Source organism: Amblyomma americanum, chromosome 3 (genome assembly GCF_052857255.1).
Source record: "Amblyomma americanum isolate KBUSLIRL-KWMA chromosome 3, ASM5285725v1, whole genome shotgun sequence".
Taxonomy (NCBI): domain Eukaryota; kingdom Metazoa; phylum Arthropoda; class Arachnida; order Ixodida; family Ixodidae; genus Amblyomma; species Amblyomma americanum.
Window position 1 is genome coordinate 179329029 of NC_135499.1, and position 12606 is coordinate 179341634.

General features: G+C 45.4%; 1 protein-coding gene across 1 annotated transcript in view; it reads right to left on the reverse strand.

The window, feature by feature from the left end:
• Nucleotides 1-3077: 3077 nt before the first annotated feature.
• The window catches only part of LOC144124282 (putative chitinase 10), a 28883-nt gene continuing 19354 nt past the window's right edge, over nt 3078-12606 (reverse strand). Inside the window, exons 10-17 of the mRNA XM_077656920.1 lie at nt 11670-11740; nt 9787-9987; nt 8566-8825; nt 8236-8336; nt 8033-8156; nt 6800-6988; nt 5081-5203; nt 3078-3365 (exon numbers count right to left, since the gene is read on the reverse strand). Of these exons, the coding sequence (XP_077513046.1) occupies nt 3213-3365; nt 5081-5203; nt 6800-6988; nt 8033-8156; nt 8236-8336; nt 8566-8825; nt 9787-9987; nt 11670-11740 (1222 nt within the window). The 3' untranslated portion in view covers nt 3078-3212. The remainder of the gene's footprint in view (nt 3366-5080; nt 5204-6799; nt 6989-8032; nt 8157-8235; nt 8337-8565; nt 8826-9786; nt 9988-11669; nt 11741-12606) is intronic.

The following is a 12606-nucleotide window of genomic DNA, read 5'->3' on the forward strand; positions in this document are numbered from 1 at the left end:
GGCCTGTGCCCTGGGCAATGCACGTAGGTATGGATCGTGTAATACAAATCCAACTTTTAATTGGCGGCGCCAGGTATCAGGTGCCCAAAACTGATCTGACAAAGGCATATAGCAAATTTAATAGACGGAATTGGGATTTGGTCTTCCATTTGGGAAAATACGTTTATATTGATAACATGCTTGGCGCAACATCTTTTTCGACTCTTCCTTTTGACCCCTTTGCAATAGGATTATTACTGACTATTGCATTTAGTTATCTCCTCCAAATAATCACATTAATGATAATTTCTTCAGTACTTTACGAAGCCCTGTGACGTTCCCCTGCGGACCATGTGAATCAAACTGGCTGTGAAGCTCTGCCCCAGGCGTGACAAATTGAGAGCCGTCGAGGGCTTTCTCAATGGGTCGTAGCGAGTTTAGTCTCCGCTGTGTTGTAATACTGCAAATAATATGAACCGTGCCCTAGAAAAGTGTTGCGCATCCAGCAATGTACATTTATTTCTTTATTGTTGTCCTACAGATATAGCCCGAGGGCTTCATAGCAGAGGTGCGGCACAGACAGGGAGAACCGCAAAAAAGATTAAGGGAACAAAGTAGCATGTACGCACATTAAGATGTCAAGAACTTAACACGAAACTCCAGCATATCAAAAAAGAAGTGTCAAGAAGAGCAGTGTCAAAAGAGAGAGAGAGAGAGAGAGAGAGAGAGAGAGAGAGAGAGAGAGAGAGAGAGAGAGAGAGAGAGAGAGAGAGAGGAGTAACTTTTATTGGTAAGCTTCGTCGTGGTTGTGTCCTACAGTCTGAACAGAAAAGAGTAAAAAGGCTGTGAGCTGTCCTGTAGCGCACATACTTTTATAAAAGAGAGTGCACTAGACGACAGCTCACTCACTTTTTACTGCCATATAGGCGTATGTGTGTTTCGAGTGCAGAGCACACCGCAAGCCTTTGCTGCAGTCCAGGTCTTGTTCACTACCCTTATCTGGACGTTGGGGTACGAGCAGAGCGGCATAACCTTCCACTGTTGGAGTGTCGTTGTAGGCTGAAATGCCTTGGCATAGCCAAATAATATGATAACAAGTTAGCTTTCTCCAACAACATAAAAGAAATCACAATTAGAAAATGGCGCAGTGTAACGAAACATTCTGCGGCAAACCCTCAATACGGGCATTAGAGAGATGCTGCTTCGCGCACTCACTAATTACTTTTCATTGGTTGACACTACGAACTGAGGCAGTTTCACTTATTAGTGCAGGGAAAGAATCAAATACTTTCGTTCGGCAAGAAATTTGGCGTATTTTCTATTTATATTCACGCGTGAAAGGGTTTGAGGAGGCAAGTCAAACGCATCGCTGCCTCGTTACTGCACCCTGACAGCTTGGGCATGCCACTAGGTGCCTTACCTTTTCGCCGCGTCCTCTTCGCTGCGAGTAAACGCCGAACTGTTTGAACCTCTGCCGGCTTCGCCAGTGTGACTGTCGTGACGCATAGAGCTTGAAAGGGAGGTTGCAAGCAGTTGCATTTGGTTAAGTTGTGAAGAAAAGAAACTGGAGGCAAGTGCCGCACTCACAATCACGCCGTGAGAGGAACCATGAAGGCAGGCAAAGCTGGAGAAGTGAAAGTACAGGTATATGACCCAGCACGGTCTAAGGCGCGTGTGGTTGGCCCAGCTTGCTTGTGTACTGGACTGTGTTGTCGCTGCTAACCATACGTGTCTGTACACTACTTAATGTCTGTACAATGCGCCATACACCTAGCAGGAGTAATTTGGTGGGAAGCGATTAGACAACTTTCGTGATGGCAAGTCTTCGTATGCAGGCGAAACGTGACAGCCAATGTTTTACGGGCGATATCCGACCTAAGGGACCGTCAACGCGCTTCACATGTTGTCAGTAACTGGCGAGTCTTATGGGAAGATGTCCCACAGATATGTAGCTGGCGCAGTGGGAGGGGCTGCGGGCGTCCGTAGCTCAGGTGATTTTCGGGCTGTCACGGACGGTGTATGGAAAGCACCGCCGGAAATGGTAAGCTCCGCGATGTGGGGACAACGAATAGGAGTCGCACTAAAGCTGGATGCTGCAGAGTGAGGCATGTCGAGGAAAGCCCGAAAGCTTCACAAAGTATGAAGGAGATTTTGTGGCATATATCGAAAGTTTTCCAGACGTTGGAGGCCGGAAGCAATATGTTATGCTCGATGCCTACCGCAAGGTCCCACCCGGCTCACGGGGGGTTAATGAACTGCGCGACAACCAGCGCTAATTCCTGTAGACTCCGGCGACGACTCGCCACTGTGCACTTGCCGCCTCCCAACATCTGCACAGGGTGACGGCAAATGCTGAGTCGTCGCCGGAGTCTAAGGGAATTAGCGCAGTTCAGTACCCCCCCCCCCCCCCCCCCCCCCCTCGTGTCATTGCCGGAGGGCGGGCATCGCCGCCTCGGGGCTGAACCGCATACCTTAAGATGGGCATTGTGTGGGATGTGTAACCATGTAGCATACAAGGATCAGATGGCAGTTTTGATTCGGATGATGTTATGAGCGAATAAGTTTCAACCTGTAACCCGATGCTTGTCTTGGAAGCTTCCTCCACGCGTTGATAGATAGAAATAACGTATGAACGATTATAACTCGGTATAAGGCAAATTTCACCCGTTACACACACAGAGATGTGATGAGAATGGGGCGCAAAGTTTTGAAAGTACCCTCATGCTTTGCTTCGATGAATAAATTTTAGCACATCTTGTGGCAGTGTATCTGGAACACGTAGTTTACAAAAGCATAACGTCTTCTTTTCGGGAACAAAAGTATAAAACATTTATACGTGGCAAAATAAGAAGTAGGCAGTGTTATGATGTTCAAACTATTTGATGATAAAAATATAATCATAGCTTTGCCAGTTTTGTTTCATCGAAAATCTAACCTGAAACATGCATGCTGCAGCTAAGGGCGGGAAGAGACAAACAGGGGAAGGGAAATTCTTTATTTTCAGGAGAAAACTATCGAAGTACATGCAACGAGTGAGCATGGACACTTCTCCTGTCGTTCGCACGTGTGCGCATCAGAAAAACGACCTGAGCTAGTTTGTACCCTACGCGATTGTGACTGTAGCCACTGGTCACCGCTAGAAAGTCAGCTCACTGGCGGTTTAAAACGACGGCCAGGGCTGTGAGCACTCCGCACACCAGACCGTGCCTTCTTTGCCGTGTCTGGTGTCCCCATCACCGCCTTCTTCGCTCCGGTGCTGCCTCGGAAAGTTTTTGGTAGATCACTTTGAGCAGGGGGTGATTGGTGCCGCAGACGCCGTTGAAGTCGTCCATGTCATTGTTGAATACCATGATCCCGGCGTAGCCTTCTTTGATAACGAAGTCCACCTAGCAGAGAGCACAAAGCGTGTTTAATTAAAGGCGACAGTACAGATTACTAGGCTGGATGGCAAGCTTGGCAGCATCTTTAAGAAAAAAAACGCCACGAATGACGAAAACTGACGAAAGAAACAACAGGAGGCGTGCCGACTCGCAACTAAACTTAAACTGAGATTATTGATCGCCTCTTGAGAGATCTTGATGGGGAATTATTGTTTTCTTGCTTGTTTGATTGTACTGTATATTTATTTGCTTGGTTTGGTTTGGTTTATGGGGTTTAACGTCCCAAAGCGACTCAGGCTATGAGAGACGCCGTAGTGAAGGGCTCCAGAAATTTCGACCACCTGGGGTTTTTTAACGTGCCCTGACAACGCACAGTACACGGGCCTCTAGAATTTCGCCTCCATCAAAATTTGACAGCCGCGGCCGGGATCGAACCCGCGTCTTTCGGGCCGGCAGCCGAGCGCCATAACCATTCAGCCACCGCGGCGGCCCGTATATTTATTTGCCTTGCATTTTCCGTGTATACCTGCAACTCCTGTTATAGCTCCGAATGAAGCTGCAGCACGTAAAAATAAAAATAAATGAATTATTTTAGGCATTCTATATCATAAATACTACACAACATAAAACAAGTGTGTGAGTCGGGCATTTATAGCATTAATCTGAAGTCGCTGTGGACCAACTGAAGTTGGCCTGCGTCAACACATTACTGCAGTCTAAGGTCAAAGCACTACTTTAACCAAAAAGGAAGATTTTATAACCTAGAAAAGGGCAAAAAATGAAATAGAGATGTCGCCATTACTTGTCTGTTTCGGAAGTAAACCGTGCGTCGCGAAAGTTTATCGCTGATCACTGAGGCTAACCTACGCTGCCATTCACTTAAACGGGGATCACGGGGTTCTTTACGGTGTAGACGTCTGGAGTTTGAATCTAATGGCAGCAGAATTTTGAAATACATTTTTCTCAGCGATAAAGTGTCTTTCGCTGCAGGATAAACATCACCATATCGTGAAAGAGCCGCACAATAAATTTTCACCAAGAATCAATATTTAATGGAGTTGCCCTCAGTGTCCGTTTAACATGAAGTTGGATAAGGTCTGCATATTTGTTGTCTGTAGAAGTGGCAATACGTGAACCTTTTTTTTGCGTTTGCAGGCACGGATTGCAATTGATAGTTTCGATTTTTTCGCTAGAGAAGGACCCCATGGTCGTTTTCTTTTTACTCAATTAAGTAGTGTACTTTGGATTTTTTTTAGTGCGTACAAATCCTAGGGTGAATGTGTATAGAGCGAGTTCGTTTACGTAAGCAGCAGATAATCATAATGATAGGCACTTATCATTTGCTCTGACATAAGACCCGAATTAAATTATCGAAAATGAAGGCCTCATCTTAGAGTGCTGAAATATAGGGTGAAAAATGCTGATCGTTAAAGGAAAGTTAATGTATGAAATTTCCCTTTCTAGCCAAGTCCATTCGAGGTTGGCCAGTACGCATTTTCCTGAAAATTATTTATGAAAAAAGTTTTTAGTGTGTCAGCCTTCCTAATTACATCTGCTGTGCTCTTACTTGTCTAACTCGCATTAACTTCACCGTTGCTCAATAAATTATGCGTCTGATTTGATTAATAGATTGCTTCTTACTTTTTGCTTTGTCAAGCTAGCAGCCCTAAATGGGAACAAAATAGGTAACGCTGCTTATAAACATGAGGTCCATGCCTTACCTGGATGCCAACACTTTCTTCGTCTTCAAAGCCAACCCACTGGTCTTCGTAGTACATGTACGGGCACTTGGACTCGTCGTCGAATTCGCGTGTCGCAGTACCGTCTTCAATATTTGTGCATATCTGCGAAAGATAAAATACCATGATAGTTTTAAACAGCAGCGCACCACTTTGAGCACAATTCTACTGCGGATGCAAACCCCTGAAGGACACATGCTAGCAAGTAAAGCACATGAGTAAAAACACGCAAACAGGGATTTACGGAGAGTGCTTACGCCAACTGCTGCATAGATAAGTGGACAACATGCAAGACGGGGTAGTGCATTGTTGTCAAACCACCGGCCCCAATTGAAGCACATACAGAGGCAAACACAGTACTTTCGGTTCCTTACAAAACTGCTGTCCGGCTCCACTCGTTTTGGCTTCTTTCGCGCCAATCGCGAGTGAAAATTCTAGATCGATGATCTCAGTATTTGCGTAAAGGGCTAAACACAATATCTAACGATAAACCTACAACCCCCTTTAGTAGGCCTACTCTTTTCAATGGCAAGCATCACAAACAACTGAACTTTTCAAAGCATATAAATACGACAACCATACCAGGGTGATATACTTTCAAGAAAAGTACTTTACACAAAAAGTAAACATGAAGTAGAGTCACAAACCTCCTTCGTGCATTTTAAACTGTCCCATTACAAGCATTATCGAGATCAGCGCACTGTACACATAGCCCGAAATATGGAGAATGCTAGTAGCGTCTCTGATGCAGATTTCAGTGTCATATGAAGTGCTGACATCTACCGATATCCCCATATGAAAGCAATTAAGCTGAAAAATGCAACGAAGCAGTAAGCCTTTTGTGCCGCATGCAATTTTGTTGATTTGTCGCAAGGTTTACTGCTCGTGGCGCTTATAATTTATTTAGTTAATTACGGTTTCAATTCCGTATGCTGCCTTTAGCTGTGCCCACGTTCAACGTTCGTAGTGCATTCAACAAGCCCATCGCACAGCTGCCACCGTCTCATAGCAAAAAATCTCATAAATGAGAAATCAGCAGTAATCTCAGTGCTCGCAGTGTTCTCCCGGGTTATTTCCAAATTTCTAGAGTGACCCGGGTCAAATTTGGAGATTACCATCGTGATGCCCATAATCGAATTAGTCTGGACATCGATTTTGGTCCAAATCCAAGAATGTAAAATTTCGGAGTCGTGCCAAATATTTAGAGCTGCCCGGGCCAAATTTCGATCGGTGTCATATTTCAGGAGCGGAGCGGGCCAAATTTGGGAATGGTCCGAGTCAAATTTGGAGACTACCATCGTATCGAGCACATTCAAATTAGCCTGGACATCGATTTCGGTCGAAATAGATGAAGGTCAAATTTCGTGGATGGGATAGGCCAAATTTGGGGGCGGGGGGGGGGGGAGGTGTATAGGCAACATTTTGGGAACGACCCAAGTCTAATTTGTAGGCACCATCTCATTGGCCAAGTCAAAGTATGCTTCGGTATCTTGCTATCAGATTGCAAAGTCCGAAGGGCATTTGAAGGTCATACAAACACATGAACTGAGACTACAGTTTTACATCGAGTAGAGCTATCGCTCTAAAATGTAGAAATGGCGTCGGTACTGCTTTTTGGTTTCTTCTTCGGCTCAAGCTAAAGTTCACAACGTAAAGAAGAGTCGGAGCGCTGCTGATGGTAGCAGAAGATGATGCTGTTACCTCGTAATAGGCCAAGATCTCTGTGCTGCCGATGAAAGGTCCGGGCGCCGCTGGCACGTCCTTAATGGGGGCCCCTACTTTGTGATTGTCCTTGTCCGCTAGCACGAAGCTGCGCCCGAAAAACGGGATACCCAAAACGAGCTTCTTCTTGGGAGCCCCCAGCTCGACGAGACGCTTGAGTCCTTCAGCCTACGAGGTGAAACCAGAAAAACCACGAGACACTTCTGAATGACAGTCAGGCTAGCATCTTGCTAAAGTCGCGTTTTATGTCGGCCTGCGTATTTTCGGCCTTCTTATTTCTTTATTGTTACGCAGTAACGTCATAGTCAAGAAGACGCTACGTTTTCGAAAAAAGTTCTTACTGAACACAACTGCGCACATTCAATTTTCAGAACCATCGTCAAGATCATTATACGCCATGGTAAGAGTTTTTATCAAGTCAGAGAGGAAGACGTCAGGAATATTGGAGGAGGGGAACTATTGTTCCCTCCCATGAACGGAAAACACATTATTTCGCTTTGTTACATTCACCAACAATGAACACCTGACATAGATCACGTGAAAGGTAACGTCTACTGTATATTAATCAACTGGTAAAGCATCGATTGTAGCTCAGGTCACAGGCTATGTAAGGAGAGTGTCCACATCGACACGCAGTCCGGTAGTGCAAAGGTGTGGGTGGGCTAAATGATTACAAATGTTAATTGTTGATGTGCTGCTTCTCCGATAGGCATACGATCCTATACTATTCGTTATGCGCCATTTTTACAATGCTTCACAGTGAAATACCGATTTACTCTTGCATTAAGCATCACATTACCATGACAGGCAACCAGTTACATAAAACATGTAATTCTGGTGTGTTCAGCACTTGAGAAGACCAGAACTTGGTGATAGTTATGAATATTTGGTGTTCAGTCGATGTTCCTGTTCCAGATGCTCTGAAACTGCGGGCTGCGGTCGCCATGCAGGAAATATGGAATAATGGTGAAAAGAGGAGCGATGACATTAAACGCAGGGTATAAGTTAGCGGACGCAGTCAGGTGAAGATTCTGGTTAACATCTCTGCCTTTCCCTCCTCCTCTTTATCTATCTATGGGTACAAAGCAACACGACGACGCGAAATAATGCATTTCACATCGCATTCCAATTTGTTCATTGTCTGTGCTGAAAGTTGACACTGCGAAATCAAAAGACGCCTCAATGGTGGCAAAGCTGAAATTCAAAACGTACCACGTTCAGCTTCCGCGTATCGCCCGTCTCGAAGGATCTGGCATACAATGGGCTGTGCACGTCTGCGATGCCAGACCAGCGTCCTCTCAGGTCGAAGCCGATCACGTTGAGCCAATCAACATACCTGGGCAACGGTGAATGGGAACATGGTAGTCAGTGATTGAATTGAAATCCTTTTAAACCGCTCTCGTCGTGAGACTTACTTTGACATATCTTTTACGTTGTATCCATTGTCAAGATAAAATGGAGTGATTGGAACTGTAGCAGTAACAATAAGACCCTTCCTCCGCAGCTTGCAGAGACTCTGAAAAAAGTCACGTATTGACGTCATCGTACGAAAGAAACGAAATTCAAGTTACGAAATGAATTAACTCGATTATTGTGCACAGGATGAACCTTGAAGCTGTTTCATCAGGCCGTTACACTCCTTGCGATCCAAAACACGAGCCACCGAGCGGCGGTCTACACGAAATGGAGATGCCACGCCAGTAGAACTGCTCACAAAGCATGTTGCGGAATGCGGTGGAACCCACCTTGAGGAACAGGACATAGTTTTGCTTGTCCTCTGGAACCCCATTTTTGTCGGCGCTTGCCGGGAACCTCCAGTCAATGTCGACTCCGTCAAACTCGTTGTCTTGGAGAAACTTCAACAGGTTTCGGGTGAAGTTGCATCGTCTTCGGCGGTCGGCCGCCACGTACGAAAACGCCTCGCCGCCGTGATCCCAACCGCCGAGGGAGATGAGCGTCTTCACGAAGAGGAACTTCTTCTTGATTCCCGTGAAGTCCTTGTAATCTGCATATTTGCGAGTAGCTGCATGAGCCATAATGCGAGCAAAAGGCGGAAGCCGCATGTGCTCACAGTGTGCACTGACAGGCGCAGATGTGTCACTTCCTGCCAGACCTTGCAAAAGCTGAAGTGGTCAAGGATGTTTGCAATATACAGCGGTGCAACCTAACGAAAGAGATTTTGTAGTTAGAGGTGTTGGAATTGTTGATTAGACAGCGTATAATATTATTTACACAAAAACGCAGTTACCGATGTTGAGCAACTCGGGTTATCTTCGTGTTGCTCTTCTATGTACTTCCGCTGTTTTATGTGAAGCATACATCGCAACTGCAAGCAGCATTTCCAACATTCTCAGAAAAAAAGATTGAAAAATTGAAAATTGCAAGACACTTGTACGAAAATACTGAACGTAATGGTCCATTCTTCTGATATGTAGCAAAATGTTTCTTTTAAACTGTTTCCAGCGATCGCATCGCTCAGTTAAGACTACATATAAGACCAATAGGGAATGCTTTTGACGATAGCAAAAATGTTAATTGAAAAAAAAAATGCAAGACTGTTGTCGCGTAATCAATCCGCGGATATATTGATTGTTAGTGAAATCCTACATTATATGAAAAATTGTTTTCATAAACGGTTTCCCGCTCAAGAACGTTTGTGTCCTGAACTGTTGGGTATGAAAAGCCGGCCTTGTATTTATGCTGCAATTTTCCAGTCTAGTTTCTTAAGATCAGTTCACAACAAGGGCATGCTGACGCCAAATGTTTGCTTTGAAGCCTGCTGCGTTCTCTGAATGCGTCTTTTTTATGTGATAACGGAGGTATGTGTAACCTCCAAATGGTGTGGTTTACAAAAAAAAAACAAAAAAAAAACGCGAAAAGAAAGGTAAGCTCCGCCGTCGAGAAAACCAACACCCTCAAGGCTGCTGGGAATCGCATGAGCCGTTATCGAGAGTGCTTCTGCTCACGTGAGTTGTTTTGATATGCCGGTATGAGGTCCTTGACTCCAAGCGTGTCCTTGTCGATGCCGGCGTAGTTGAGGTTCACGTGCGTGCACAGGTCTCCCGGAATGTCCCGGATGCGGTAGTTCATTGGGCTGTAACGGTCGGCCGCCCAGCCGTGGTAGTAGCACACCACCGGACTGCCGCCATTTTTGATGAAGTCATCCTCTGCGACGACACGGGCAGGACGACCGTTGTTGGGATTGTTATGAGACAACATGCATTTAGCGAGAACGGCTTCGAATTTACGCTGATTATTTGTGGAATGCTCAGTTAGTATCAGCTCATGCTATCATTGTTTCAGCTAGTATCTGCGGGTTTTCCTACATCCAACCGCATCGATGCCTGTTTTTAATTCTAAGTCACAAGTTCAGAACCACTTGCTCCGTCGCATGGTGTGCATTTAGAGCGGCGTTTAATGTATAACAAACAATAGATAAAAGGAACTACAGTGAAACAAATGAATAGACAGTTTGTCTAAGCGATGCCCGTTAGCAAAATTCTAACGTAACCATTTCAAGACAGGAAGCTGGTTTTATGCGGACCTCAGAAAACAGATAAACCATGTTTTAAGGGCTAGGTGCTTAACAGAATTGGATAGGTAACATTCAAACTATTACAATTAGACACGCAGTTGTAAGCACAAATTTATAGGTATCAGTGAATTTCAGGTTTCTGTTGTGCCTCTGCAGGTGGAAGTTCACACCAATGACGACAAAAAGCTTTGCTTGCATGCGTGCATTTTCATAAAGGCGAAATACAGTATGATACAAATATTCATAACTCAACGGCAGTGAGCACTCTAAACAAACACTAGGACCACTCGGGTCGCCCATGTTCGGGTCGCTTCAACCGGGACTGGCTCTGAGCTAGCGCATCGGCCCTCGAAGTGCCCCTCCCCCCCCCCCCCCCCCCCCCCACACACACACACTCTTTGTTCGCGTTCGTCGGCGACACGGTGGCGCCTGGGACACAGCAGCGCGAAGACGCGCTGCGAATGGACTTCCAGGTAACCGGTGGGGTGCTCGAGGGGCCGTCTTTGCTGCCAGGTACACCCCGGTGAAGGGGGCAACGCCCTGTCTCCTGAATTCTCCGCACTACGAAGAGTGAATGACCGCGCGCATGCTCCAACTATCCTTTGCAGTATTCGTTAGTAACATTCACACCAGGTTTCGAAAACGTGGCTCTGCTTTCTGCTGCGGCATTTTGAATTCTGGCCTTTCTGGTTCGTCAAACAAACTGCGTGGTGGTCGCCAAGAGCCTATTATATGTTAGTTAGCCAGCTTAGTAGTTAACACGATTTCTGATTTCAAGCTGCGCACTCAGTGGTATTAGTGCACCGAAAAAACCATTCTTTTACATCAAAATGCCTAGTTTAATGCAGGTGGACTTCGCTAAAGTGTCTCCATGATTAAGTGAATATAAAATATTTGCAAAAATAAGGCCCCATCCAGATCCAAAGGAAATGGTCACTAGCTCTCCCACGGTCGGGGAAGTTCCGCTTTCATTTGTACATTATTGCTTTGTTACATTTATTAACTTACACATTTAATTCAGCTATACACATCTGAAATTGATCTGGTTGGGAGTTTTTCCTTGTGCTTGTGTTACAAACTTAAATACGCATTTATATATTATTCCAACGACTTCGCTCTGGTAGCGGTGAGCACTTCAGTCAAGCCTAAATATTAGAAACTGCTTTCGCGAGCAAAATATGAATATTGCGTGTAAGCAGTTAGCATGCAGCCTCGCCGCTGAGGTTAACTACCAGGAGTTGAGAAAAGTGCAGTTTTTAGTTTTCGGCGTCAGATATCATGCATTTAATAGCTTTCATGACGTGGATCTATTACCTGCGCTGACGAGAGGAACTATGTGAACCAGGAGGAAGCCGCTCAAGAAAGCGTGGAGCATTGTGTAGTTCCTGAAAATGAAAAGCAACACAGTGAAGTCAGGAACCGCATAACGTTGTTAGACAAGGTATTATCTGCTGGATCTTTTCTAAATTGTACGGATAGCTACAAAAAAGCAAATTATGTTGGCTTATTTTACCTAAAGCACCTTTTGAGAATTTTGGTCGAGGGGAGGTCATGTACATGTAACACCTGTTAATGTAAACAGAAAGAACGTCGGACATGCGACATAATGACAGCGCATACAGAAGCAAAATATGGCATAAAATTACACACAGGAGAGCACTTGAAGGCAACGTGATACGAAGGTAAGGGGGGGGGGGGGGGGGGGGGCATATTGGTTTGCAACGGCGAAAGTGATGTGAACATGCATAATAGAAAATCAAACGTACAAACATAACACGGGCTGCAATCATGTTAGGGTGCAACAGCAGGCGATAGACCACTCCTCAAAGGCATAGTAAACAATATGCGCTACAAAGTGCGCAGAAGCGATCAAAAGGGAATAAATCAGCGCGTGCAAATGGAAGTTATTTTCCTTTTAACAATGATCGAATCGCGAAAATATGCGTTTGGCAAGTTTGTTATTAATGCCGTGTAGCTCTTTGGGTTATAAGAAATGCTTTTTCGAGCGATACACAAGCAAGTAGCCACGAATTCTTTTTCGGGAGGTGCCCAAGGTAATATGTAGCTGGTGTGGAGGGGCTGGGTGGGGTGGGGGGCGGAGGGGGGCGGGGTGCTGGCAGTTGCCTGAGCACTGCCATGTGCAAAGAAAAGTGAGGGGGGGGGGGGGGTGTTGAACTTGATTTCGGGTATCGGGTTCCCTCTTGGATACGTGCCTGACGAGACACACACGTCACGTATCTCGTGTGTTCTT